We start from the raw sequence: 27,819 nt of genomic DNA, 5'->3' as shown, positions 1-27,819 counted from the left end.
AGGTGCCAGGCTGCGGCGCCGAGTCTCTCACTTTCGGCCAATAAACGAGAGAATTGCAACGATCCGAATTACTGCCAAATTCTTTAACATCAGCCTGATATGCGCACATGCCCCAACGGAGGAAAAGGACGATGCCACCAAGGACGCTTTCTATGCGGAGCTCGACCGAGCTTATGGCCGCTGTCCTTCCCATGACATTAAAATTCTCCTCGGGGATTTTAATGCCAAGGTAGGACGAGAAGACATCTTTGGTGCCACCGTCGGGCGATTTAGTCTACATGAGACCACCTCGAGCAATGGTCTCAGATTAATAGGCTTTGCAGCTGCGCATAATATGGTAGTTCGTAGTACCGGATTCCGTCATTTGGACATCCATAAGGCATCTTGGCTCTCTCCCGATCGACTGACCAGAAATCAGATCGATCATGTTGTGATCGATGCAAGGCACGCATCTAACATACTCGACGTACGATCCTGTCGGGGTCCCAACATCGACTCCGACCATTATCTTGTTGCAGCTGTAGTGGTCGGATTTGACCAAAGCGGTTGTTTAGGTCGACACTGTTAATTTGGATTCTGTTAGGTCAGATTCTGTTAAAATACATTCTGTAATTTTTTTTATTCGGTTAGGAGTTCTGTTAAGTCAGTCTGTTAAGTTTGCTTTGCTGTTCCTCTGGTAAATCTGCTGATCCGTTATTCCTATCTATTTTGTCTGCTCATTTTGTTTTGTGCATAATTTTTTTTCTGGTCGATAGCGAGGCAGCGCAGGCTTACCGCGTCTCCCCCCCTCCTCTCTATTCTTGTAGTCGCGGTCTCTTTTGGTGTTCAAATTCGTTTGTCACCACCCGTGCATCGAACGATTATACCGTTTCTTGTTTGTCACCACCCGCGCATCGTACGATTATACCGTTTCGTATCATAGATCGTTGTTGGTAAATTCGTAAATCGTTCGAGGCATTGGCTGGACTGAAGCTGAGCTCACTAAATTAGTACAGCCTAACTCTTTGGTGCGCACAGAACAAATTCGTAAACAGCAGCGACAAATTATTTGAAATAAAAAGGGAAAAGTCCACGCGGGACAAAATTCCAAAGTTGTGCAGTGAAATAGTTTCATCTTAATGTGAATAATTATTATTGGCCAGGTATGGATTTTGATTCTTGATTGAATCCATACTTATCTTTGTTTTTGTATTTAGTGCATTTTTTTTGCCAGTGCCAGCGGTTCCCGCTTACACATTGAAGTGGCTCATACGAGCAAGTACCTCCACTCGCACCTAAAAGGGAATTAGGTTGCTTCGCCTATTGACTACGAAACCTCTTCTCAGCCATCGATAATTGATGTTTCGTCCCCAACGTCATCATCATTTCTACCATACGTGATCATCACTTTCATTATCATCTTTACTTCAACAACTTTATTTTGCTTCGAGGGATTACTATCGCTGCCGCTCAAGAGACAGTCCCAGGCTGCCCTTTTCCAAATCTGTGCTAGGCTGAATATTATGTTTATATAGAATCAAGTTTTTGGAAGTTAACTAAGACTTATTGTTATTTTTTTTTGCTCTCAAGAAGTTGACTTCTAACTCGGCCATCTCGAATATGGTGACTTCAAATTGTGTATAAACTGAAGTGAATTTATTTGTATGTTTATGCACATTATATACGGAAATCTAACTAATTTGCTTTATATAGATATATATATATTCTTATATTATTTTGCTTCATGAATTAACATCGAATTGAAATTTATATACCTCGAATTAATTTGAAAAGAAACCAACTTATGTAATCTTTATTATGAATTTGTAACTTTAACTAAATTGAACTTTAAACGATTTTCACCATTTAATTATTTAACATTGCCGAGTATGTCAGGGTAAATTTAAGGTTTAAATTGTATACTTAGTTTTACACCAGTCTCGTCAATTGAGCTCTACGACGCAGCGATGGGTGAGTCCAAAGTGCCATTTACCTCTTAAATTTGTTTTTCCCCAAGACATACTTTTATTTCGCGCAATCATTTTCTCGATAAAAAAAAAAACGTATTTAATTCATCTATGAGAAGATTTAGAGTTCAATTTCTAAACCTTATGTTTGTAATTTCTTTTATTATTAAAAATTAATTTGTATTTGAAAATGAATAACTAAAGTGTTATTAATGGAGTCCGTCGCCAGTACTCCAGAGGTCATGCCTGTCCAAAGCTAGTTACTGGTAATTACCTGTAAAAAGGGGCAATGTTTAAGACCTATGTTGCCATGGTAGGGAGGGTGAAGAAGAGGATCCATCGCCATCAGGTTCCTCGCTCCTAAGAGCCAAAGTCTTGTCCGTTTAATATTTTCCTTAATATTTGATTTTCTATTATTTATTTTTCTCTTGTCCGACACACAGTGCACTTATTTATTGTTAAGTGTGAATGTTTTAAAAGCAGAAAGATCCCCGCCCCAATCCGTCGAGCTTAGCTGGAGCCAAGCCAGAAGTGCACGAATTCTGTTCTTTTAAAAACATACCCCAGTCACACGTTACACAATTGGCGCCCAACACGTGGGGCCTAAAAGTTGTTTAGCCTCACGGAAATTTGCTCCCTATTTATCCACCCAATTTTATTTTGGTTTTTTGATTTAAACGAGTAGGTGAGACTTTTATATGATATAGATAGGACCTCGACTATTGGATTCTCGATCATTTTTCATAATTTTGGGAATGATCGACCAAGTCGAACCTATTCTTAAATCCATACTTTTCTTTCATATTGTGTTTAATGTCAAAAAACTCTAGTCTCAGTTTCTTATTTGTATTGCATACACCCACATAAACTAGTACTGGGGATTGACTGGTGGTGAAGATGGGATTTCGATTATTGGAATTTGCGACTGCATTTCGTCATGCTGGAATGGTCGACCAAATCGAACTCATACTAAAATCCACACATTCTTCAGACTATAATTTTGTGTAAAAAAACTTTGGACTGATAGCTGAACATCTATACTTGGAATTGCAGCATACTGGAATAATTTCGGTATCCGGACCAGTAGGATGACACTATCAATTCAAATCAGAAATATTTTCTAATTCTATGAATAGTTTAGCTTTCGGCTTCAAAGGAAATTTTGGCATGGCATCGATCTCAAAAGGAAAGTGACGGACTCTATATAAATTATAAATTAGAATAAATATATATATTATTATTTGCATAAACATACACAAATTCACTTACACACTTAACCACACAAAAACTAATTTGAACATTTAATTTAACGATAAGAATTAATTATGGCGGTGCGACATAGTGCTGAAGATATAGTGCAACTAATGCAAGATCAAGATCCTTTTTGTGGCATTTGCCACGAGGCAACAAATTCAAATGAACTCGTTGCAACCACCCCTTGCAAGCATAAATTCCACTATAGCTGTTTGATCCCAGCACTGCAAAACACACCTTCTTGTCCTATCTGCAAATTAAAATGCTCGGTTAACCAGTTATCGCTCTCTAATAATAATTTAGAGGTAGAACTGACCGAGGCAGAATCTCACACTGAGGCTCGTTCGCAATTAGGAGAAAACTCAGCCTCAACTTCTAACAGAGGGAGTAAAAGTAAGTTAGCTACGCCCAGAGGAGGCATGCAGACACGTTCTATGCAGAGAGCTATGCGCGATCAATCTTATGATTTACTGGATCCAAAGCAAGATCCTAGGCCGACTGTTAGTCCTACGCCTGAAACCATAAATAGAAATGATGTTGTAGATATTGCTCGATCGTATTTGCAGTCACAGCAACATACGCTTTTGCAAGAATTAACAACAGCCATGAATGCATCCATTCAACAGGCCATGCAGGCACAGATGGCAAATTTGAATCTCGGTCAATATGACTCAACCCCATCTCCTGGTAGGGACTTAAAGCTACCAAGAGCTCCTCCAGTCTCAAATAATCTTTGACCAGATTATAACACTTTTAGAAATGGTACCCGTCAAACCCATGAATCGGTTGGGGAATTTCGGCCATCCTCTACTATTTCTCCCGAAAAGGTGTCTAATCTAATACAGAGCTGGCGATTAAAATTTAATGGAGATAGGAAAGGTATGAGAGTTGAAGATTTTCTTTATAGGCTTCGCTCATTGACTGTACAAAATCTTGGCGGCAACTACCAATTGGTGTGTGACCACCTGTATTTGCTGTTCGCCGATAGAGCTACTGAATGGTTTTGGAAGTTTCACAAATCTTTCCCTGGTTTTAATTGGGCAACTTTCTGTGAAGAGCTCATTAAAAAATTTGGCGATAGTGATTCGGACATGGATATATGGGATTTGATTAATTCTAGGCGGCAGGCCGAGCAGGAAAATTTCGACGACTATCAGTTTGCTATTGAAAACTTCGTAGGCCATCTCCAAAATTCCATTTCGGAACAGGCTTTAGTTAGAATTCTTATAAGAAATTCAAAGCCTTCGCTTCAATATGAAATAATGCATTTAGGTATCTCGACCATTGCCCGGCTGCGAGAAGAAATTCGCACGCATGAAAATTTCTTTAAACAAATCCATTCGAATCCTGCCAAACCAAAATTACCATACAGATCTCAGGTAGCAGAAGTTCTTGTTGAAACAGATGATATTTCAGATAATGAAATATCAGAAATCAAACGGAAGAGATTAATCTGTTGGAACTGCGATAAACCTGGCCATAGATTTGAGAATTGCATGGAGGTCAGGTCAATTTTCTGTTATGGTTGCGGAGCCCGAAATGTGTACAAGCCGACTTGTAAGTCGTGCAATGCGTCGGAAAACCGGCACAAGGATGTGATAGGCAACAACATCCTATCACATCCTCAACAATAAGAACATTGAGCATGGATGCCTGGTCACAAACACACACACCGGCATTCAACCTAGAAAGCGAGGAAAAGGCGAGCTCTTCAGATATTCTACAGCCATTCCATATTCGCTTTAGTAAATACAGTGAAGTTGATCAACGAATTTTAGGAAACGTTGACTACTTGAAAGTTAATAATAAACCCAGACGTTCAACATTGAGAATTCGGTCGTTTTGGAAGAAGATTCGTTCGGTTAGGAAAGAATTGGTCTCTGCCATTTTTATGCAATCCGACAATCGTCTGTATAGTGATATTGAAATTGAAAATGAGAAATATGTAGCTTTGCTTGATTCAGGTGCATCAATAAGTTGCCTTGGTGGCAATGCTGCCACCGTCATTATGCAAAAGCACAAAGTTCAAAAATGCTCAGGAAATATTAGAACTGCTAATAATTCTAAGAGTGCAGTCATTGAAAAAATAATTTCAAATGTTTCGTATCGAAATAGGACGAATCCTATCGAATTTTATATCATTCCAACTTTAAGTCAGGATGTGTATCTAGGAATTGACTTTTGGAAAGCTTTCGGACTGCTTGAGCAAATATTAGAACCATCCATTTCAGAATTAGAGGATGAGGCAGAAGGAGAAGTAGAAGACCCAAAAATCCATTTTCTTACCAATTCTCAAAACAATCATTTACAAAAAGTTATTAATGATCTACCGTCCTTTGACATTGAAGGACTTGGTCGCACTCATTTATTGGAACACAGGATTGAAGTAGACAATGCCCGACCCGTTAAACAGAGGCATTGGCCCATATCTCCGGCAATCGAGAAACTTATGTTTTCTGAGGTTGACCGTATGTTGGATCTAGGAATAATCGAGGAGTCCAACAGCCCATGGAGTAGTAACTCTGTTATTGTTAGAAGGGGAGACAAGATTCGTCTTTGTCTAGATTCGAGGGTGGTAAATAAAGTAACCAGAAAGGATGCTTATCCTCTGCCTCACATCGATGGCATTTTAAGTCGCCTACCCCCTGCACGTTTCATTAGTAGTCTGGACATGAAACATGCCTTTTGGCAAATACCTCTAGAGGTCAACTCTCGGCAATATACGGCATTCACAGTCCCGAATCGGCCACTCTACCAATATAAGGTAATGCCATTCGGATTGTGCAACGCTCCACAGACATTATGCAGATTAATGGACCAGGTCATTCCGCCATACCTTCGTACGAGAGTTTTTGTATATCTTGACGACCTTTTGCTGTTATCGGACGATTTTGAGTCCCATATGGTTTTGCTGCGTGAAGTGGCCTTGTGTTTGCGCAAAGCCAATATTACCATAAATGTTGGAAAGTCTAAGTTTTGCATGCGCGAGGTAAAATACCTAGGATTCATTATTGGTTATGGGGAATTGAAAACTGATCCAGGAAAAATAAAAAGTATTAACGAATTTCCTGTTCCAAAAACAGTGAAACAATTAAGGCGCTTCCTCGGCTTGACTGGCTGGTATCGACGATTCGTTGAGCAATATGCCACCGTCAGCTTCCCATTGACAGAACTGCTAAAGAAAAATAAGGCATTAGAATGGAACGAAGAAGCGGAAAAATCTTTTAAGTTCTTAAAAGAAAAATTAACGTCGGCACCTATTTTGAAAACTCCGGACTTTTCCCTGCCATTCTTATTGTTGTGCGATGCGAGTACCTATGGCATTGGGTGTGTTTTAGCACAGGCAGATTTAGATGGTGTTGAGATGCCCATAGCATACATGTCGGAAAAATTGTCCAAGGCCCAAAGATCATACACCGTTACGGAACTCGAATGTCTGGCAGTGTTAAGAGGAGTTAAGAAGTTTAGAGCATACATAGAAGGCCAAAATTTTACAGTTATCACTGATCATGCCTCTCTTAAATGGCTCATGTCTCAAAAGGATCTGACCGGTCGTTTAGGACGCTGGGCGGTAACATTGCAAGGTTATGGCATTGAGATTAAGCATCGTAGTGGCTCTAAGAATATTGTGGCGGATACTTTATCTCGGCAAAATGAACCCATGATTTCCGAACTTTCCGACAGCGGCCCAATAGTTGACTTAAGATCTAAAGAGTTTCAATCTCAAGACTATCTGGACCTTATACAGCTGATCAAAGAAAACCAGTCTAAATTGCCAGATTTAAAATTTGTGATAATTTTGTGTACAAAAGAACACAGCACTCAACCGGTGACGTCACACAAGAGGCCCAAGCGTGGAAGTTGTGGATACCACAATATTTAAGAGAAGACATTTTGTATAGAGCTCATGATTCTCCTGATGGAGCACACTGTGGCACCGGAAAAATGATAGAGAAACTTAAAAGATACTTCTTCTGGCCCGGTATGGTAACGCAAATTCGAAACTATGTCTCCAAGTGTTGTGTGTGCCGCACCACTAAAAGTCCGAATATCGTCTTACGACCCCCTATGGGCAAGCCTTTGGTCTCCGAGAGACCCTTTCAAAAGCTATACATGGACTTACTCGGTCCGTACCCAAGATCTAAAAGCGGTAACATTGGGTTATTGATCATAGTAGACCACAATACAAAATTTCACTTTTGCAACCGCTTAAAAGTTTACCTCTCACCGAATCTGTGAATTTTACAGAATTATATTTTTATACATTTGGTGTTCCCGAGGTCATACTGACAGACAATGGATCACAATTTCGTTCGGCTCAATTTGAGTCTTTTCTAACCCGTTTTGGCATTACGCATGTATGCACTGCAATATATTCGCCACAGGCCAATGCGAGCGAACGATTGAATAGGTCTGTTCTATCCGCCATTCGTGCATACATTGGTACAGATCACTCTAATTGGGATAAGAATCTAAATGAAATAAGCGGAGCTCTTCGAGCCAGCGTTCATAGCAGTACCGGATATTCTCCATACTTTTGGCTTTCGGGCAAAATATGCTCCTTAATGGACAAGACTATGAGCTTTTGAGAAAACTAAGCTTATTGAATGATGATACGGCTCTGAAACAGAATGACGTTTTACAAATTATTCGGCGAAAAGCTAAAGATAATGTATCTACCGCTCATGACGCTAATGCTAGAATCTATAACCTGCGTAGTAGAACCATCCAGTTGAAGGAAGGCGATAAAGTTTATGCTCGGAATTTTACTCAGAGCAATGCTAGTAAAAAATTTAGCGCTAAATTGGCACCAGTTTTTCAAAATGCCAGAGTGCGTCGCAAGTTAAGTCCTTCATACTATGAATTACAAAATGAGTCTGGAAAAATAATCGGAGTGTACCATTTGAAAGACATTCAAATTACGGCATAAATTGGTTGGTAATAATAAATCCTGCCCTTCTTCAGTTAAGGACTCTCAAACTAAGACTTTTCGAGCCTTAACTGCGCTGTAGTGGTCGGATTTGACCAAAGCGGTTGTTTAGGTCGACACTGTTAATTTGGATTCTGTTAGGTCAGATTCTGTTAAAATACATTCTGTAATTTTTTTATTCGGTTAGGAGTTCTGTTAAGTCAGTCTGTTAAGTTTGCTTTGCTGTTCCTCTGGTAAATCTGCTGATCCGTTATTCCTATCTATTTTGTCTGCTCATTTTGTTTTGTGCATAATTTTTTTTCTGGTCGATAGCGAGGCAGCGCAGGCTTACCGCGTCTCCCCCCCTCCTCTCTATTCTTGTAGTCGCGGTCTCTTTTGGTGTTCAAATTCGTTTGTCACCACCCGTGCATCGAACGATTATACCGTTTCTTGTTTGTCACCACCCGCGCATCGTACGATTATACCGTTTCGTATCATAGATCGTTGTTGGTAAATTCGTAAATCGTTCGAGGCATTGGCTGGACTGAAGCTGAGCTCACTAAATTTGTACAGCCTAACTCTTTGGTGCGCACAGAACAAATTCGTAAACAGCAGCGACAAATTATTTGAAATAAAAAGGGAAAAGTCCACGCGGGACAAAATTCCAAAGTTGTGCAGTGAAATAGTTTCATCTTAATGTGAATAATTATTATTGGCCAGGTATGGATTTTGATTCTTGATTGAATCCATACTTATCTTTGTTTTTGTATTTAGTGCATTTTTTTTGCCAGTGCCAGCGGTTCCCGCTTACACATTGAAGTGGCTCATACGAGCAAGTACCTCCACTCGCACCTAAAAGGGAATTAGGTTGCTTCGCCTATTGACTACGAAACCTCTTCTCAGCCATCGATAATTGATGTTTCGTCCCCAACGTCATCATCATTTCTACCATACGTGATCATCACTTTCATTATCATCTTTACTTCAACAACTTTATTTTGCTTCGAGGGATTACTATCGCTGCCGCTCAAGAGACAGTCCCAGGCTGCCCTTTTCCAAATCTGTGCTAGGCTGAATATTATGTTTATATAGAATCAAGTTTTTGGAAGTTAACTAAGACTTATTGTTATTTTTTTTTGCTCTCAAGAAGTTGACTTCTAACTCGGCCATCTCGAATATGGTGACTTCAAATTGTGTATAAACTGAAGTGAATTTATTTGTATGTTTATGCACATTATATACGGAAATCTAACTAATTTGCTTTATATAGATATATATATATTCTTATATTATTTTGCTTCATGAATTAACATCGAATTGAAATTTATATACCTCGAATTAATTTGAAAAGAAACCAACTTATGTAATCTTTATTATGAATTTGTAACTTTAACTAAATTGAACTTTAAACGATTTTCACCATTTAATTATTTAACATTGCCGAGTATGTCAGGGTAAATTTAAGGTTTAAATTGTATACTTAGTTTTACACCAGTCTCGTCAATTGAGCTCTACGACGCAGCGATGGGTGAGTCCAAAGTGCCATTTACCTCTTAAATTTGTTTTTCCCCAAGACATACCTTTATTTCGCGCAATCATTTTCTCGATAAAAAAACGTATTTAATTCATCTATGAGAAGATTTAGAGTTCAATTTCTAAACCTTATGTTTGTAATTTCTTTTATTATTAAAAATTAATTTGTATTTGAAAATGAATAACTAAAGTGTTATTAATGGAGTCCGTCGCCAGTACTCCAGAGGTCATGCCTGTCCAAAGCTAGTTACTGGTAATTACCTGTAAAAAAGGGGCAATGTTTAAGACCTATGTTGCCATGGTAGGGAGGGTGAAGAAGAGGATCCATCGCCATCAGGTTCCTCGCTCCTAAGAGCCAAAGTCTTGTCCGTTTAATATTTTCCTTAATATTTGATTTTCTATTATTTATTTTTCTCTTGTCCGACACACAGTGCACTTATTTATTGTTAAGTGTGAATGTTTTAAAAGCAGAAAGATCCCCGCCCCAATCCGTCGAGCTTAGCTGGAGCCAAGCCAGAAGTGCACGAATTCTGTTCTTTTAAAAACATACCCCAGTCACACGTTACACAGCTAAGATTCGCACACGGCTATGTGTGGCGAAGATTGCACGTCGAAGTGCGTTAAGAAGGCTGGACATCGGAAATCAATCACAACAGGCGAAGAATGCATTCTCCACTCACGTCTCGGGGCTATTAAGCCGAGCACCTTCAATACCTCAAGACATAAGCGATATGTGGGCGCTCATATCTCACTCCCTGCGAGCTTCGGCAGAAGAGGTGCTTGGATTCCAGCGTCCTCTAACAAGGAATCCATGGTACGATCAGGAGTGTCGTGACGCAACAGCTGCAAAGGACGCCGCCTACAGAAGAACACTGCAGGCTGGGGCGACACGAGCTATTGTGGACGTCTACAGGTTGAGAAGAAGACACGAAAAACGCCTTTTCAGACGCAAGAAGAAAGAGCAGGAAAGGCGAGAGTGTGAGAGCATAGAGAGCAGCAGATGCAGAAATGAAGCACGTAACTTCTACCAGAGGGTCAAGCGTCTGACCCAAGGATTAAAGTCTGGTGCAGTGGCGTGCAGGGACGATGATGGAAACCTTGTCACAGAAGCAGAGGTCGTGCTGAGGTTATGGAGGGATCACTTTTCGAGTCTGTTATCTGGCTCAAGCACAGACTCTGAAGATTATGATCCACGAACCCCAATCTATGGCACTGATATTGAAGTGCCAATCCCAAGTCATATCGAAGTCAAGGATGCAATCCAACGGCTTAAGAACAACAAGTCTGCAGGTGCTGACGGCCTGCCGGCAGAACTGTTTAAGGCAGCTGGTGATATGTTGGTAGGGAGCATGCACCAACTAATCAGTAAGATATGGCTCACGGAGAGCATGCCCGAAGATTGGAATCTCAGCATGATCTGTCCCATCCTGAAGAAGGGTGATGCCACGGTGCGCACCAACTACCGCGGAATTAGTCTTCTTCCAGTTGCGTACAAGGTCCTAACGAGCGTATTGTGTGAAAGACTGAAACCCCATGCTGAAGCACTGATTGGACCTTATCAGTGTGGGTTCAGGCCTGGCAAGTCCACTGTTGACCAGATTTTCACCTTGCGCCAAATCCTGGAGAAGTCTTACGAAAACCAGATCGACACGTACCATCTCTTCGTCGACTACAAAGCTGCATTTGATAGCCCCCGGCGAGATCGCCTATATGCCGCCATGTCTGAGCTTGGTATACCAGCAAAGCTGACTAGACTTTGCAGAATGACGTTGAGCAACACCATCAGCTCTGTCAAGGTAGGATGTGGCCAATCCGAAACCTTTACTACCAAGTGTGGCCTCAGACAAGGTGACTCGCTGTCTTGTATACTCTTCAATATTTTAATGGAGAGTATTATAAGAAAGGCCGGTGTACATCGGACGGGCACGATATTAACCAACAGATGTGTCCAGCTCCTTGATTACGCTGATGATATTGATATCATTGGCCGCACCAAGCGTGATGTCACAGGAGCCTTCGGGGCTATTGAAAAGGAATCAGCAAAAGTAGGACTAGCAGTTAATATGGAGAAAACAAAGTTTATGGTGTGCTCTAGCAGAGAATCGCGGCGTCTTGATTCTCAGCTGACTGCAGAAAACTATAGCTTTGGGTCCGTCAAGGAGTTTATTTACCTAGGCACTGCTATAACAAGCACAAATGATGTCAGTCTGGAGATTAAGCGGAGAATAACACTTGCCAACAGGTGTTACTTTGGGCTCAGTAGGCAGTTTAATAGTAGAGCTCTCTCTCGACGCACAAAACCACACTCTACAAGACGCTCATTCTTCCAGTACTCTTATATGGTGCGGAGTGCTGGACTGTGACGCAGTCAGATGCAGCTGCTCTTGGAGTGTTCGAGAGAAAAATTCTTCGCAAAATCTTTGGTCCAATCTGCGTGGACGATGTTTATCGCATCCGATACAACCACGAGCTGTATGAGCTATACGGCGATGTTGACGTGGCCAGTCGAGTGAAATCTCAAAGACTTCGCTGGCTGGGCCACGTTGCCCGTATGGATGAAGATGCTCCGGCTCGTAAGGTGTTTGATGCGATGATTGTTGGGACACGAAGGAGAGGACGACCCCGAACGAGTTGGCAGGACCAGGTGATGGAAACCCTGTCCACACTTGGTGTTACCAACTGGCGAAGGCGCGCTCAGGACAGAGCCGCGTGGAGGCACATCGCGCTTCAGGCTGAGACCCGATAAAAGGGTTGTAATGGCCACATAATAATAATAATAAATTTGACTTCAATTGCTGCCACGATGTATCCAAACTCAATGGTATGGATTCGTCCCACTCCAACTTTTGAAGCCAGAGCTCTTGAAGCAGTATCTTTGCTTTTATAATTAAGAGACTCAATAGGCTAAGCGGATCGAATAACCGCGATGTCACCGAGAGAATGTTCCGTTTTGTCGCTTTAAGACCTATGAATGAATCGTCGATCCGGAATTGGAACACGTCTTCATTTGGCAACCAAATCACACCTAGAGTCTTGTTTGCGTCAGTCTCGGAGATCGTTATCGGCTTTGGTGTACTGTCTGATGCGGAGAACCCAGGAGCATTCGAGAACCACTTCGCAAGTTCAAAACCTGCTCCTAGCAGTATCTGCGACACTTCAGACTTAATTGTCTTCAGGTCTTCGACGCATGCGGCACCAGTCAACATATCGTCAACGTAGAAGTCTTGCCTGATAACCTCAGCTGCCATGGGGTGCGAGGATTTCGCAATCTCGCTCAGCTGGATCAAACACCGTATGGCCAAGAATGGCGCTGGCGCAGTGCCATATGTTACAGTATTTAATCTGAATAATCTCAACGAGTCTGATGGCTCTTTTCTCCACACTATGAGCTGATAGTTTCGATCTGCCTCGTGCACCATAACTTGGCGGTACATCTTTTTGATGTCGGCCGTTAATGCATATTTATGCAATCGAAAACGAAGCAGAGTCGAAAACAGCTCTTCTTGAATGGTCGGCCCGACCATAAGAATGTCATTCAACGCCTTATGTGTCGAAGTGCGACACGAAGCATCAAATACGACCCTCAGCTTTGTCGAAGTGCTTTGGGGCCGTAGTACACATTGGTGCGGAATAACATAGTGTGACTCACTTCGGACATGTGGCCCATCTCTACATATTTTAACATAAATTCCAAGTACATTCGCTTTAACTCGGGATCTCGAGTTAAGCGTTTTCAACGACAAAACCGCCGTTTAGCAACTTCAAATGACCACCCAAGCTGGTGCGAATCTGATTTAAACGGCAGTATTACTTCGAAACGACCAGACGGCAATCTTCTCACATTATTTGTGAAATGATCTTCACAACTTTGTTGTTCAGCGGAAAGGACTTTGGAGGGAGAGCGCACATCTTCGACAGTCCAAAACTTCAGCAAGGTCTTGTCAATCGAGCTCAAACTTTCTTCCTGATAGCTAAGATTGACAGTCATCTTCTGGTGAGATTTTTCACCAGGAGTGTACCGCCCCGAGACAATCCACCCAAGGCTTGTCTTTTGGAGGATTGAACACTCTGGACCTTGCTTGATTTGGCCAACGGACAATAGGTCAAAGAATGTTTCAGCGCCGATAAGATCAATTTTCTACGGTTTGAAGAAATAGGGATCCGCTAGCTGAATATTGTCAGGTATCTTCCAGCCACTGACATTTACAGTGTGATCTGGCTGATAACCTGAGATCGATTTGAGGATCCATAAATCGATCGCGTATTCATTGCAGCCAACTTGCGACTTCACCACAGTGTGTATCTTTTTCTTCACTTGAGAATTGGATTCACCAATGCCAAGCAAGCTGATGCACGAGTCTTCTCTACGCAAATGCAGCCGCTGAGCTAGTTCCTCAGTCACAAAATTAATTTGTGACCCAGAGTCCAGCAAAGCTCGGGCTAAGACGAAATCGCCTGAATTCGTCTTTATGTTGATGACTGCTGTGGCCAGGATCACTTTATCCGACACGGTCGCATGCATCGCATGCGAAGTGGATGGACGATCAGGCTCAACAGCGGAGTGACTCGGGGGTGGTAACGCTCTACTATTTGTAGTCGCAGAATACATGTGCAGCAACGTATGATGTGAACGGCTGCATACACGACACTTTTTTGCCTTACATTTGGCGACAGTGTGACCCTTCCGAAGACAATTTATGCATAATGCAGTCGTTTTCGCGTAGTCGAATCTCTGTTTAACTGCCAAGGCAGCAAACATCGAGCAACTCACGATGGAATGATCTTCGGAATTGCAATATACGCATATTTGGGTCTTTTGATCAATCTTATCTTTGAGCGTCGTACACGAAAACTTGCTTTTATTCAGCTGTTTAGCGGAAACTGCTTGACTATCGGACTTTGTCGAATTCTCAGCTGACAAGTGCTGATATCGACGATTAAGCACAGTTTCACACTCACTCCATAATGGAATCTTCGTGTAATCTAGCTACTCATCCCACTTCTTCTTTGTCATTGCATCAACTTTGTGCATGACCAAGTGAATAAGGATTGCATTTGCAATCCTCTTATCATCACCTATCGACAACAAAGATCCGTATATCGCAGAGACAGTGTCAATCAAATTTCGCAACGCTGCGAAATCTTTGGCAAATTGAAAAGAGCAGTGATATCAATCATTGTCATATACTCTCTTCAAACTCGCCATTGCTTTCTCATAGTTCTCCTCGGTGACTTGAAACGCTCTCACCGTTCCAAGAGCCTCACCAGAGAGACAAGAAATGAGATGATTGAATTTCTCAATGCGCGGAATTGAATGGTCATTGTCAACAAGAGTCTCAAACAAACTTATGAAATTTTTAAATTCGGAATACTTTCCGCTGAATTTTGGCAACGACAGTTTGGGCAGACGGGTGCGAGGAGCGGCAATCGGCTGAATCGATATATTAGCGGATGAAGTATCGGTCAACGATTTCACCATCGCCTTCAGCCTTGCCTTTGCAGTAATGCAAATCTCTTCTAACTCGCACCGGTATTCGTCATATTCGTCAAATGTCTCAATTCTGCTTTGATATTTGAGAGCATTTTCAATATGCGACGACAACATCTCAAGCCTGCACTCTAGCTCTGTCAAATCTCGACCGATAGTGTCATCGAGAATTTGATCATTAATTCTGCTAATGCTCTTCACGCAAATAGCAAGTTTCTTTCTAGAGCCTTCAAGAGTTTCTTTCGAATTCATTTTTTATTTAGGTTATTAAAGGAGACGACAAAAATAAAATATAAAAATAAAATACAAAATAAATCTTGTTGCTTCCAACAACAACAACGAAAAAGAAAATTTTAAAAAAAAATTTATTATTTTTTTTTGAATTATTATTTTGAATTATTATTTTTTTTTTTTTTATATATTATTATTATTTTTGAATTGTCCTAGCAACCACTAAGCTATCTCGGACAATAATAGGGGAGTACACAATTCGAGGGAGCAAACGAGATATCGCACTGATATGCTCAACCAATATGTATATATGTATGTATATACGTATGTGCGCTTAGCAACAGCACACAACTTACAGCGGCTACGAATCTGGTGACAAAAGGGGCGACGAAAGCGAAAATTGCCACGAACTAAGAGAAGAAGTTCGATGCAATGGAAATAACAATTTTCCCTAGTCACTTTCACTTAGAAAACAAAAACAATGTTCTGCCTAAGCGGTTCACTTTTTTAATTTAAAAATATAAAATTTAAAAACAAATGCTCTACTATTACGTATGTGCTAAGAATTGAAAGCGTCACTAGAATTTTGCAACTTGGCAACCAATTCAGTTTTTCGTTTCCAATTTTTCGCACAGTACCTGGAATTGGCGATCTTTAATGATCCCAGCCACTTTCCTCTGTGTGTTTTCTGCAGTTGCAGGGTATCCTCCAGCGATGATGCGAAGAATCCAGCGATGACAACACAACACAAGTAGAATCACAGCACTGCACAGTTTATATTTTATAAACGACCGGTGCGAATTTGTTTTGTTTTTGTTTTCTATTTTTCAATCAATCACTCGCGTTTAACAACAATTAGAGTCCACCCGGGGGCGCCATGAAAAATCACAAGTTTTTATGATATTAATTTTCCGCTTTATTCGCGAACAAAGAATGGACCTAATTGTTGTTGGTACAAACGACGAAAACGAGGACGGAAAGAATGATGACGCGCTGATAAGTTCTTGTTTTCAACTGTCTTTATAAATCTATGCTAAGTTACATTAATCCTAACTTAACTATAGCGGCGAAGCGAGGCGAATTCGCTCAGAGAGCAACAAACGAAAGCTTTATTGCGCTCTCGCTTCGCCCTAATTCTAACAACTTCATTTGATACTTCATGCTCTTAACTAATAACTATCAAATGCGCCAACAATTGTCCTGTAGGGCTTTTAAATTCTAATTATTATTAATGGTTTTAAAATTTTTATTAAACAAGAATTGTTTGCACTATTCAAAATCCGCTAGTTCTTACTTTAATAAAATTAATTGGCAAATATCACACTTAAATTTCCATTATGATTTATATATTACAAATCCGATAAAATATCTAAGTGCATTTTCACTAGCGTAGCTAAGAGCAGGTTGTGCGTATACCATTCGGATTCCTTATCTATGTATATCCAATACATAAGTTTCAATCCTTAGCTCTAAATCTTTGCAATCCACCTGATATTGGTCATATGCTTTATCTGCCAGTTCATTCTATGTTTCTTCTATAACATATAACACCATATCATCATCTGGCTCACAATTTGCAGTTGTTTTTCTTGACGTGATGATTTTCATTGATAAGATCTTGGAAATTATTGCTGTTGATGCCAGATGATGGCCAGTGTGACCACTCAAACCAGCTGACAGTGTGGTCGCGATCGTTTGTTATCGATAGCGAAAAAGTTGGTATATTTTGCGTGTTACCTTGTGACGCACAATCACACTAATCTAGCTTTTTTTCTCGGGCTGATTACCGTGATACTTTTAGTGCTTTTTCCACATTATATGTAAGTTCAAGTCGAGAATCGGGCGTTGTTACATGTTACCTACATATATACACATATACAACAATTTCGTCACCGTCTCTGACAGACTGGTGCTATTCGAGAATCGAGCCGAGGACGACAACGTACATATCTACGTACAAATTAGTCTGGAGTGTCTGCGCCTGAAAACCAGCCAGCTTAAGATCCTCTTCAACCTGTTCACGGTTTCACAAGAGTCGGGAGCAGTGATTAAGGAGCTGCAGAGCACTATTTAGCGGTGCAAGCACCGCTCTTGAGCACTCTGATATTTCCGTCTCCAGTCCATTCGCAGACTACATCCTGGTGTTTTTATGCTCATTAAAGCTCCCCAATTTCACACTCTCATTATGGGACCAACCTTTGCTGGACAAGTCCAAGATTCCTGCATGGCAGCCCTTGAGCACGTTCCTCAACTAGCGTTATCGGACACTCGAGGCTATTGGGGATGTGAAGCAAACTTCCAACTCGCAGAACTCAACCGCTGTAGCATCCCGTCCACAGCAGAGTTCAAAGCGGATTAACTCTTTCGTGGCCCGAGTCACTCAAAAGAGAATCACCCTGTGCGCACAATTTCTTCACCTTCAAGAGGCGGCACAAAACTCTTCTTCATCGGGGCGATAGTGCCCACAATGGTGCCTCTTCTCTTTCCACTTCAACCACAAATTTCAGTATACAGTCCACTCCAAACCAATAACAAATGTGCATCCTTCTCGGCTCGGCGGTTATTAATGTATGCCATCTAGATACTACATACACTGAATGTGCACTAATCAATTCGGGGTCCGAAGCGACTTTCATTTCTGATCGTTTATTCCAGCGCATAAAGCTGCTATTCCAATCCGTGCAAGCCCAAGGATCTGGCCTGAATCATGCAGATGCGGCCCAACCGCAGAAGTTATGTAACTTCGGCATTGGTTCTCCAACGAAGCCGAGGCTCCATATCGAGACCTCAGCGTTCGTCATTCCACAGTTGGCAGACAAGCTGCCTTCACTCCATGTGCCGAAAGGCATCCTAAGGGATCTATTAGCGATTGAACTGGCAGATCCATACTTCTACAAAAGTGCTGAGATTGACATTTTAATTGGCGCGGATATCCTTCCGTCAGTTATCCTAAGCGACTCCCGGCCAAACATTTGTGGCTCACTCCTTGGGCAAGAAACCGTGTTTGGTTGGATTCTCACCGGCCCCGGTATTTCCCAGAATGTGTCGACAACTGTCTCTACGTTTTCGACGAGAGTCGCTATCCAAACAGACTATCGACAGATTAAGTTCCAAATTTTGGGATGCGAAGGATAGCTGCGAAAACACAACTTCACGTAGCAGATGTGGCAGATATCGGGTGACTCTTCCATTGCGGAAGCCTGTTTCACACATGACACCCATCTCGCCGCAGGCTGTGGTCACCACTCCTAAGTTTTATCTGCCTCAACATTCATTCAAACCAGATAGGCACCGACACAAAGGTCCGAAGACCCGTTGCCAAACTGAAGGAAGGAAGGACCGACGGACGAATAACCTCCTACTTTGTTTCTCTATTCGTCGTCCTGTGCTGTCCTAATCCGTCCTGTTCCATGTGTCATTGACAGACAATGTAAAGAGGCTACTATAATTATCATTTGTTCTTGTTTCATTCCGCCGACCAGAGCTGCCCCGATGGCACCAGCTCCTTCCGGTGTCGCGTGTGCCGTGGGATCCACCCACTACGGAAGTACCAGCGCTTTCTCAGGCTGACAGCTGAGAATCGATTGAGAGCAGTACTGATTAACAAGTAACTGTCTAACTAACTGTCTGGCCCACCAGCACTCCGGGCCATCCTGCCGCAGCGCGGGAAGCTGCAGGGTGTGTCAGAAGGACCACCACACGCTCCTGCACTTCACGGAGCCATGCAGCGCTCGCCCCAGTCGTCAGCGACGACCAACCGGAACTGACTCGGTCTTCAACTCCAGCACGGCCACGTTCCCGCTCGCCGTCTCCCCACAGACCGGCCTGAGGGGCTTTTCCGATGACGCTCACATCATTGTTGCAGGATAAGGCTGTGAGCATCCTACCGACGGCCAACATCCTTATCGACACCGGATGTAAAACGTTCGAGATGCGAGCACCGGTCGACCCGTGCACTGCGACCAGCCGTATCAGCGCATCATTAGCAACGGCCTATCGGCTATCCGTCACCCGCGTTGCACAGTGGTTCGACTTGTATGGAGCCGCGGCCATAAATACTTCTAGTTGTTGTATTGTTACAAAATTTTCCCCAAAATTATAAAAAAAATATTACAAATATATTTTATAAAAGTTGGCCATATCGTGCATCTATATGATATAGCTGCTATAGGAATGATCGGTTAAAAATACAATTTAGTATGAAACATTTTTTATTTTTAAAGATATGTTACTATAAGTTTGGTGTAGTTTTACATATGCTTAGCAAATTGAATTAAAATCGGATAACTAAATCATATGGCTGTCATAGGAAAGATTGACTATTTTGTGTTTTATTATACTTAAGTTAAATCTTATCCAATCCCCAAGCTGTACACCTACTAAAATATTATCATATCAAAAAATCCTAAATGAAATCATTCTAAACCAATTTATTAAATTGATATTTGCACAGCCATCAACGAATCAATATACACCCAGTCCTTTTTTTACGCGATTGTTGGTTCTGCCACTAATCGCGTAAAAATGGTTAGTTTTCCAATATAAACTAACGAATTGGTTCCGAATAAAAAAAATATCGCGTATAACAAAATATACGCGCAAAAAAATCAAAAACAATACAATAAGTTTTAAATTTCAGACTTATGATTTATTCATTCATAACAAAATAAAAAATACAAAACAGAAACCATATATAAAAGAGAAGAAAACAAAAAAACATAGGTAGATTTATTGAAAAAATCGTTGAAATCGTTTAATCACTGTCATTATCCGAAGTGGAAATTATTCTTTGCCGCTTATTTTGATGGCCGGCACTGATATCATTAGAATTTGTATCAGAATCAATAGTAAGAACTATGGATTGATGCTCTGATTGATCCGACTTAGTTTGCACCACAAATTCAGTTAATTTTGTTTGAATGCTTTTTTTTGGACCCAATAAATAATTTTTGGACCCATTTTCCGATTCGATTACTTCCGTAGCTATTTCAAACAAATCGTCATCATCGAGCTCTCGGTCTAGAAGAATCTCGTCTATATCTTCTCTCGTCATATCTGCAAGAATTTCTCCTATACTGTTACAAAAAGCGTTGCATACTTTTACATCTAAGATAGTCAGTAGTAAACTATGCTCAACAATTATCTTTTTATTATAAAAATCGAAAATTCTGTAGGCTTGAGTTGATGTATGTTTTTCCTAAAGTATTTTTCCTCTTCGATTGACAGTTGCTTTGATTCTATTTTTAGAAAGTACCGCTAGTTTTCCAGCGAAAACCGGTTTGCAAATTGAAAATTTTGACATTTTAGAGACTAACTGTGTAAATTGAGTTTAAATATTTTCTGATCGGTTTTTTGATTTTTGGCCTCTGGCGGAGTTCCAGCCATCGATGGTGTCCCTGGTGTTCGGCAATGATGTGTATCCTCACATCATTCAACCTGGCATCCTACCGAGCACCAACGGTTTGCCAATGGCCCAGAACTCCACATTGGGTTGGATTCTGTCCGGTCCATGTGGACAATAAAACCGTTTGCAACTCATTGCAAGGGGGAGAGGATGTTGATGCCGGATGATGACAGGTGTGACCACTCAAAACAGCTGATAGTGTTGTCGCGATCGATTGATATCGATAGTGACAAAGTTAGTATACACACTGATCTAGTTTCTCCTCAGGTTGGTCACCCTGCCCACTAGTGCTTTTTCCATGTATCATAAGTTCCACTTTTCGCATTATGCGCACTACAAGTGTTTTCCCTACCAGTTTTTAAAATAGTTAATAAACGTGACTCAAAGTGAAATTCCCATTGAAAGTGTTTTTTCTACTCTACTTATCGAGTAGCAATTTCGAAGTTTAAACTTTCCAAATAATTCCATACCCAGACGGAAATCGACAGATCATTAGTGAAAATATTTACATAATAACTCTGTTTCAAATACTATCTCAAAGATCATAAATGACCAATGCATTGCAAATATAATAAAACATAAAAAAAACCATTTTGTACTTTCAATAAATATCGCAAACAAGATCTTATACAAATAGTAGAACCAAATATTGTAACAACTTGGAATATAACATGAACCAAAAATGTAACAAATTAGACATTTACATTGAAAAGGATAAAATAATCAAAATATTTAATTGTACAATCGAATTAAAAAAATGTAAAATTATCATATAGAGGCCAACAATTCATAACACTTATGTTTGCAGAATACAATGTAATTAAAATAGAGCCATTATCATACAGAGAAACAAAAGAAATGATTTTGTATAACCATAAGAAAAATATTATCTACAAATATTCAACAATTACAATTGTATTAATCTTAATTCTTATTGTTATATACTACTTAGCAAGTAAGAAAATAAAAACACTTTTCAACACAATCATACAAAAATATATAAGAAACAAGTAAGAAAGCTACAGTCGAGTGTGCTCGACAGTGAGATACCCGCTACCCATTCTGAATAAAAGCAAAATATTGCGGTATTGCTTTCAAAATATACCAAAAATACTAAAAATATATCAAATGGTATATTTGGTAAAATGATATAGTGCCGCATTCAAAATATACCATAGACGGCACAATATACCGGATTGTCAGCCAAAGCAACTGAGACTCCTAGTAAGTAGGCGTTTTAGCCCATGCAAAAGTACTTCTTTAATAACTTCCACAATTTCTATCTGATCTTAACCAAATTTTCAGGAATCATAAATACTATAATTATTTTCTGTACCAAAACTTTGCCTTCAAAATGTTTTCCGATTTTTATCGATTTACGGGGGGACGAAAATCGGCGTGGTAAAAATTTGAAACAAACTTGATCTGCATACAAGTGTAATAGTCTCTAAAATCAATGTGTTTTGCCTGATACAAACATTTCCTACAGGCAAGGTTAAAACCCTTCCACTTTTATGGGTAGCGGAAATATAAAAAGTAAGGGAATGCTCGCCCGGAGGGCCTGGGCCCGCTGCAATTCTGCAATATTACTCACCGACCAAATACTATTGGTTGGATTTTATTAACGTTAAGTGAAATAAGAATCGATTATTGGCATACATTTTTCTTTTTATTAAACAAAATTATTACAACTATTCAAATAATTTAGTTCTAGCTAAAACCATTCCAAAGTTTTCAGTACGAAGTCGAGCTATAGAAGAGCGACCTTGTTCCTCAACAATAATTTTTGATGAAGACTTTAACTTTACGATGGTCTTTTCTGTTATGTTTTTTTTTGTAAAATATAGTTCTTTATTTAAATTTTCGAATCCCTGCGTTTTTGAATCGTAGTGAACTCCTATTTCTTGCACCGGAGTATAACAGTTATCCAAATTTTTAAAAAAATGTTCAGCTGGCAACCACTGATTAAAATCCTTCTGTATAATACCAGGACTTGGGGTATTTAAATTTTGACTTTTGGACGAACGAAAATTTGGTGTTGAATCTGATGGTACATTAATATTGCAAGGAATATGCCGATAAATGCGTGACGACATATGTTCTCGTGTTCTCCGTGCCGTCCCAACTAGATTTAGGGATCGTACAAAATTACCTTCGCTACTTCGTCGTGTTTTTATTTTTGTATTAATTAGTTCGGTTTTCACACAAATTTCTTCAGATACAAGACTTTCTAAGTTATAGAAGCATTTCTCTTTGGGCGTATTACTTTTGCTTTTTATTGATGACACCCGTTCCAAAACAGCATCGAATTCGTTTTCGCAAGTATGTGGACAATTTTTTGTGTAATCACCTGATTGGATTTGAATATTTTTTATCATGTTTTTATTCTTGTTATCTTTTGCGAAGCCTGTTGGAACAACGCTCCATCTTCGCTTGTTAGCTGGTTGATTTTCACAGTTCCCATTCATATTCATTAGTTCACTGCAACAAATAAAATATATGTTAATTCAAGGCATTTGTACTAAAGGAAGAAAAAAGCTAATAATACAATGTTCTAAAATATACGAAATTAATACATAATTCTTATTAATTAATATCACAAAAATATAACAAAGGCTTTATTTATAATATATTAAAATGAGGCTTGCTATTCGATTATTATTAATATTATAATTAATATATGTAATACTAACAATTATAATTCAAACCAGCCCTACAGGCGTTTAAGAATAAATAATAAAAATATGTATATTCACTTACTTTTGTTTCGATCGAAAAGCGTCAAAAGGTTCAGCACATATTTGCGACTTAACGATTATTTCAGATCCACATTTATCCTTTGAGGTTTCCTTGCTTAACTCAAATTCTTGAGTATTGGAAGTATCACTTTGCTTTGCAGGAGAGCTATTCATTGTTAAACCAACCTTTGTCTTCAACATACTAAAAATATCTAAATAAATTGAGCATAAATTAATCACATCCTTGCTCGAAGATATTTACTACATAAAATTTTTAGTTTATAGCAAAAAATTATAGCAACATTATTCCCAAGGAATCACAGATCCGATGCTACAATTAAATTGCTTTTGATAATAAAGATACATTTTTGTAAATAGCATTCATCAACAATAGAACGTAAATTTCATCACTGGTTTGATAGAAACAAAATAAAAACAAGTCGTGTGAATAAAAGCAAAAATTTGCGGTATTATTCTCAAAATATACCACATTAATATACCTCAAAATACAAAAATATACCAAAGGCTATTTAGATATACACTGAAAACCATAGAATGCCAAATTACCAGTTTGTCAGCCAAAGCAGAAGTAAATTTTCCTACCTAAGTAGTGGATATAATGATATTGCTACTCTTAAATTCTGGGCGAAAATTTTGGAAACCCATTCCAGCTGACGAAGAACGCCAACAATAAAATGTTTTCATCGTGACAAAGGCAATTGTTATAAAACGGAAACACCAAATGAAATGCATTTTTGAATTCATCAATAGCATGTCCGAATGGCCTAACATTCCACTAAATAAAATTCCTAAATTGCACGTCAAATAGGGAAATCATTCAAAATATAGTACGGCTTGTACTACAGTAGTTGATAAAAGTAACTATTTGCTAAGCTACTTATCTAGTGCTGCATTAACGTTCCAAGTCAGAAAAACTAGCGAATAATCAGAAATAGGACAGTACCTTTTGTAGACTGCTGTTTTTTGAAAAGCAAAAAAACACGATTATTTCTAACCTAAATTTCGATGAAAACTTGGTAATGGCTTTGGTTTATCACTAATCTAAAAATAAATGTCTTCTGGTTTGGTTACGATAGTGCATATGGCTATATGTACCTACATATATGTATGTACATATGTGTGTAGTATCCAGCCGTCAATCATTAAAGATGTTCTCAACTCCGCTTTTTTTTTTTGGAAAAAGCACATCGTTCGTGACCGTTAGCAGAGAAAGAGCAGCTGCGAATGAACTGCGCAGACTAAATACAGTAATCACACTATAACATTTAGACATTATTCAAGCCTAGAATTTTGAGCAACGCGAGAATGACAATCAGCTTCATAGAGCAGCCGCCACATCGCTTCAATGATATTTTTAACAATAATTTTTTTAAATCAACCATATTTGAATCGTTGCTGATTAGAAGCTTAATTAATTTATTATATTATCATTAGTTGTTGGGGAATCTATAAAACGGTACTATTGCAAGCAGTGTAAAGAGTCTGATTTTATAATATATAGAACTATTTAATGGTTTGTTAATAACTTGTAATTTCGTCTGTTGATAATAAATTTATGATCGATATCGATCTACAATATTCATAAAGATTTTTTTTTGTATTACTCATGACTGCTTTTGGGTTATCTGCCGTAAAAATTATATGTTCACTCTTCATATGCATAAATACACAGAAATTATTAATTTAGCTTATACGTATGTACATACATATATGTAACATATGCATGTATGTATAAAGATCATACTTACTACTTCGTCGCTGCATTTGGGTAGTAAGAGGTCTGCGGCATTCATGTCTCTTTTTTTTTGTCGCTATTAAACATGTGTTCAATAAATTCTTGGATTTGCTGCCAAGTTTATCTTGAATCCTTTCTGGGATATTTCCAATAACGCTAGCGTTGTTGATAAGCATCTCAACTATTTTAATGTGATTCTTGAAGCGGACGCTGTTAATATCACGGTATGGCATGATACTAGGTGCAATTACAATTGCCAAGTTTTGAGCACTCATTTTGTTGGATGCGACATGCCTTGTGATCGTGTTTAGAAATTGCATAAAATATGCCAGAGTTTGAACTGTCAGCAAGGGCATTATCAAACAAGTCAATTGCATGGAATGAATGGTATTTGATGTTGTTGTTGGAGTTAAGAGGCATCTTACGAGAGTGTCGTGTAAATAAGATGGAATAAGAGGTTCAGGTAACTCTCGAAAGAAATAACTCACAATATTGGCAACATCTATAACCCGATGGCATTTTCCTAAAGAATTCCCAGCTTCGAGAAATTTCTGTAACAAAACGTAGAAAGTAAAAACATTAACTTTATATAAACTAAAATTCTGGTAGTTTTCAAATCTTACACGAATCTCTCGTTGCTTTATCGCTGAGCCCGCTCTTCGAAATATGCCTTCTGTTTCACAATGCTCCAATATAAAACTACAAGCTTCGACAACAAATTGCGGTATCTGTACCACTGTTCCATTTTCAAGAAATGCATCTGCCAATTTTAGGTATTGCAATCCTTGGCGAAACAACCGATGTTCGACTGAAGCCTTTAGATTAAAATACGTTTATGTAGTATATACTTATAAAACATTATTTATTACCTTTATTATTTTGGGTTTCTTTTCTTTGTGTTTAATTCCTATTTCCTTCAATTCATTTACAACCAAAACAAAAAGTGAATTCGATACAGGCATTGTACTTGCTTTCGAAAGCATTATTTTTAAATGAGGAGCCATTACTATTTTTGTTATCGATAAGTAAAATTCTCCAATTGAGGTTTACGTTGATCTTCACAAATTTATTGAACCATGGAATTGGATCAAAATCTGATTTTTGTTGCCAGGTTTTGAGCACCCGTATAAGCTAGATTTTTAAGAAAAATAAGCTAGAATAAGCCAAATTTAAAAAAAAAATAATTCAGAAAAATAATCTACACACCACAAAAAACATGAAATCTTGATATGTTTTTAAGTGGGTGGCAAAAATCATTGGGGGCTATATTTATGATTAGTTCTTTAAATTTCCATTGCGACAGTTTCCAAAAGAAAAATTAATAGTTTTTGTAGTAAAATCATATTAAATGTCTTAGTAATGCCCACTGCTAACATGCGCTTCTTTGATGGCGCGCAAAATTTGTTTATACATACATATGTATGTACATATATCTTTTCTGGCATTTTAACAAACGCTTTCTTTAATTTCACAACTCCAAACGATTAGTGGTAACACTTCAGCCGACTTATCGATCTCCGATGACACAATCAATTAGAAAAAAATTCACGATCATATGAAATGCAACGTAACCATCGGCAAAAAAAAGAACAACAGGCATGCTCCGGTTTTCACTTTCGGTTTTCGTTTTCGTTTTTAAAACGAATTGGTGCTCCCGTTTTCACTTTCGCAAGATTTTTTCGAATTCCAAAACGAGAAAATTTTGTCTTGTAGAAATGAAAAGTAAATGACTTTTTCTATATTAAATCGGATCTTATTTGCAAAAGGAAAAAAAGTAGATGACTCATTGGTTTATTGTCGTTCTTTTAAGACAAGGCCAGCAGATCAATTAGGCTTGTAATTATTTTTAAAACGACTAATTTCTGACCCCACCTCAAATTTGGATATCAAATTTTGCCGTCGGCAACAACAATTTTCGTTTTGGTGAGCGACCGATAAGTCCGACACCATGAGTTATCGCCTAAGCTGCCATACTTTTGATAGAATGAAAAAGCAAGTTAAAAATACTTGTATAATCAAACGGATGGCGATAAATTTGTTGAAGTTGGGTAAAATATGTTTTTTAAAAATTAATTTATTTAATTTAATTACTTATGTGTTAAAATGTTATAAAAAAAAATTGTTGGAATAACCGGAATGAAATGCATTAAAAGGTGGCATCCCCATTTTTTGTGGGAAACAGCTGAATGCCGTTCAATTGATTTTTTTAAAGAAAGTTTCAAATCTTTCTTTGCAAAAAAGACAAAAGGCAAATATATTTCATTCAGGGGAAGCATAAATAAACTATGCAGGATAAAAAATCCTTATGTGAGTTCAATCCACGCACGAAATTGGACATACAAAAGACATTTTTTCGCGTTGTTTACTTTTAACCAAAACACAAGTCAGCTGTTTTAGCAGTAAAAAATGAAACGTTCCGATAGCAAAACGATGACCAAAAACGTGTAAAAACCGGAGCACCTAAAAACGAAAATGTCGGTTTTGGTCCCAAAACGAAAACCAAAAGTGAAAACCGGAGCATGCCTGCAAGCTTCGATATTTTCATGCATATTTGTTACGT

General features: G+C 39.0%; 1 protein-coding gene across 1 annotated transcript; it reads right to left on the bottom strand.

The window, feature by feature from the left end:
- Window positions 1-22,088: 22,088 nt before the first annotated feature.
- LOC132797684 (uncharacterized) lies at window positions 22,089-26,252 on the bottom strand. The gene is made up of 5 exons (XM_060809434.1): window positions 26,129-26,252; window positions 25,883-26,074; window positions 25,273-25,810; window positions 23,526-23,715; window positions 22,089-23,246 (listed from the first exon to the last, which is right to left on the bottom strand). Exons 1-5 carry the CDS (start codon window positions 26,240-26,242, stop codon window positions 22,457-22,459), a joined length of 1,824 nt encoding a protein of 607 aa, XP_060665417.1. The 5' UTR covers window positions 26,243-26,252; the 3' UTR covers window positions 22,089-22,456.
- Between the last annotated feature and the right edge of the window lie 1,567 nt (window positions 26,253-27,819).

Source organism: Drosophila nasuta, unplaced genomic scaffold (assembly GCF_023558535.2).
Source record: "Drosophila nasuta strain 15112-1781.00 unplaced genomic scaffold, ASM2355853v1 ctg16_pilon, whole genome shotgun sequence".
Taxonomy (NCBI): domain Eukaryota; kingdom Metazoa; phylum Arthropoda; class Insecta; order Diptera; family Drosophilidae; genus Drosophila; species Drosophila nasuta.
The sequence above is the reverse complement of the archived record's forward strand: the minus strand, read 5'-3'. Positions and strand labels throughout refer to the sequence as shown.

What these genes read in the sequence shown, in the direction of transcription:
- LOC132797684 (XM_060809434.1), bottom strand. Translation starts at nt 26,242, where the DNA reads ATGCTTTCGAAAGCAAGTACAATGCCTGTATCGAATTCACTTTTTGTT. An exon ending in TAAAGCAACGAGAGATTCGT is followed by an intron (nt 25,811 to 25,882) that starts GTAAGATTTGAA and finishes GTTTTGTTACAG; the next exon opens with AAATTTCTCGAAGCTGGGAA. An exon ending in GCTTTTCGATCGAAACAAAA is followed by an intron (nt 23,247 to 23,525) that starts GTAAGTGAATAT and finishes TATTTGTTGCAG; the next exon opens with TGAACTAATGAATATGAATG.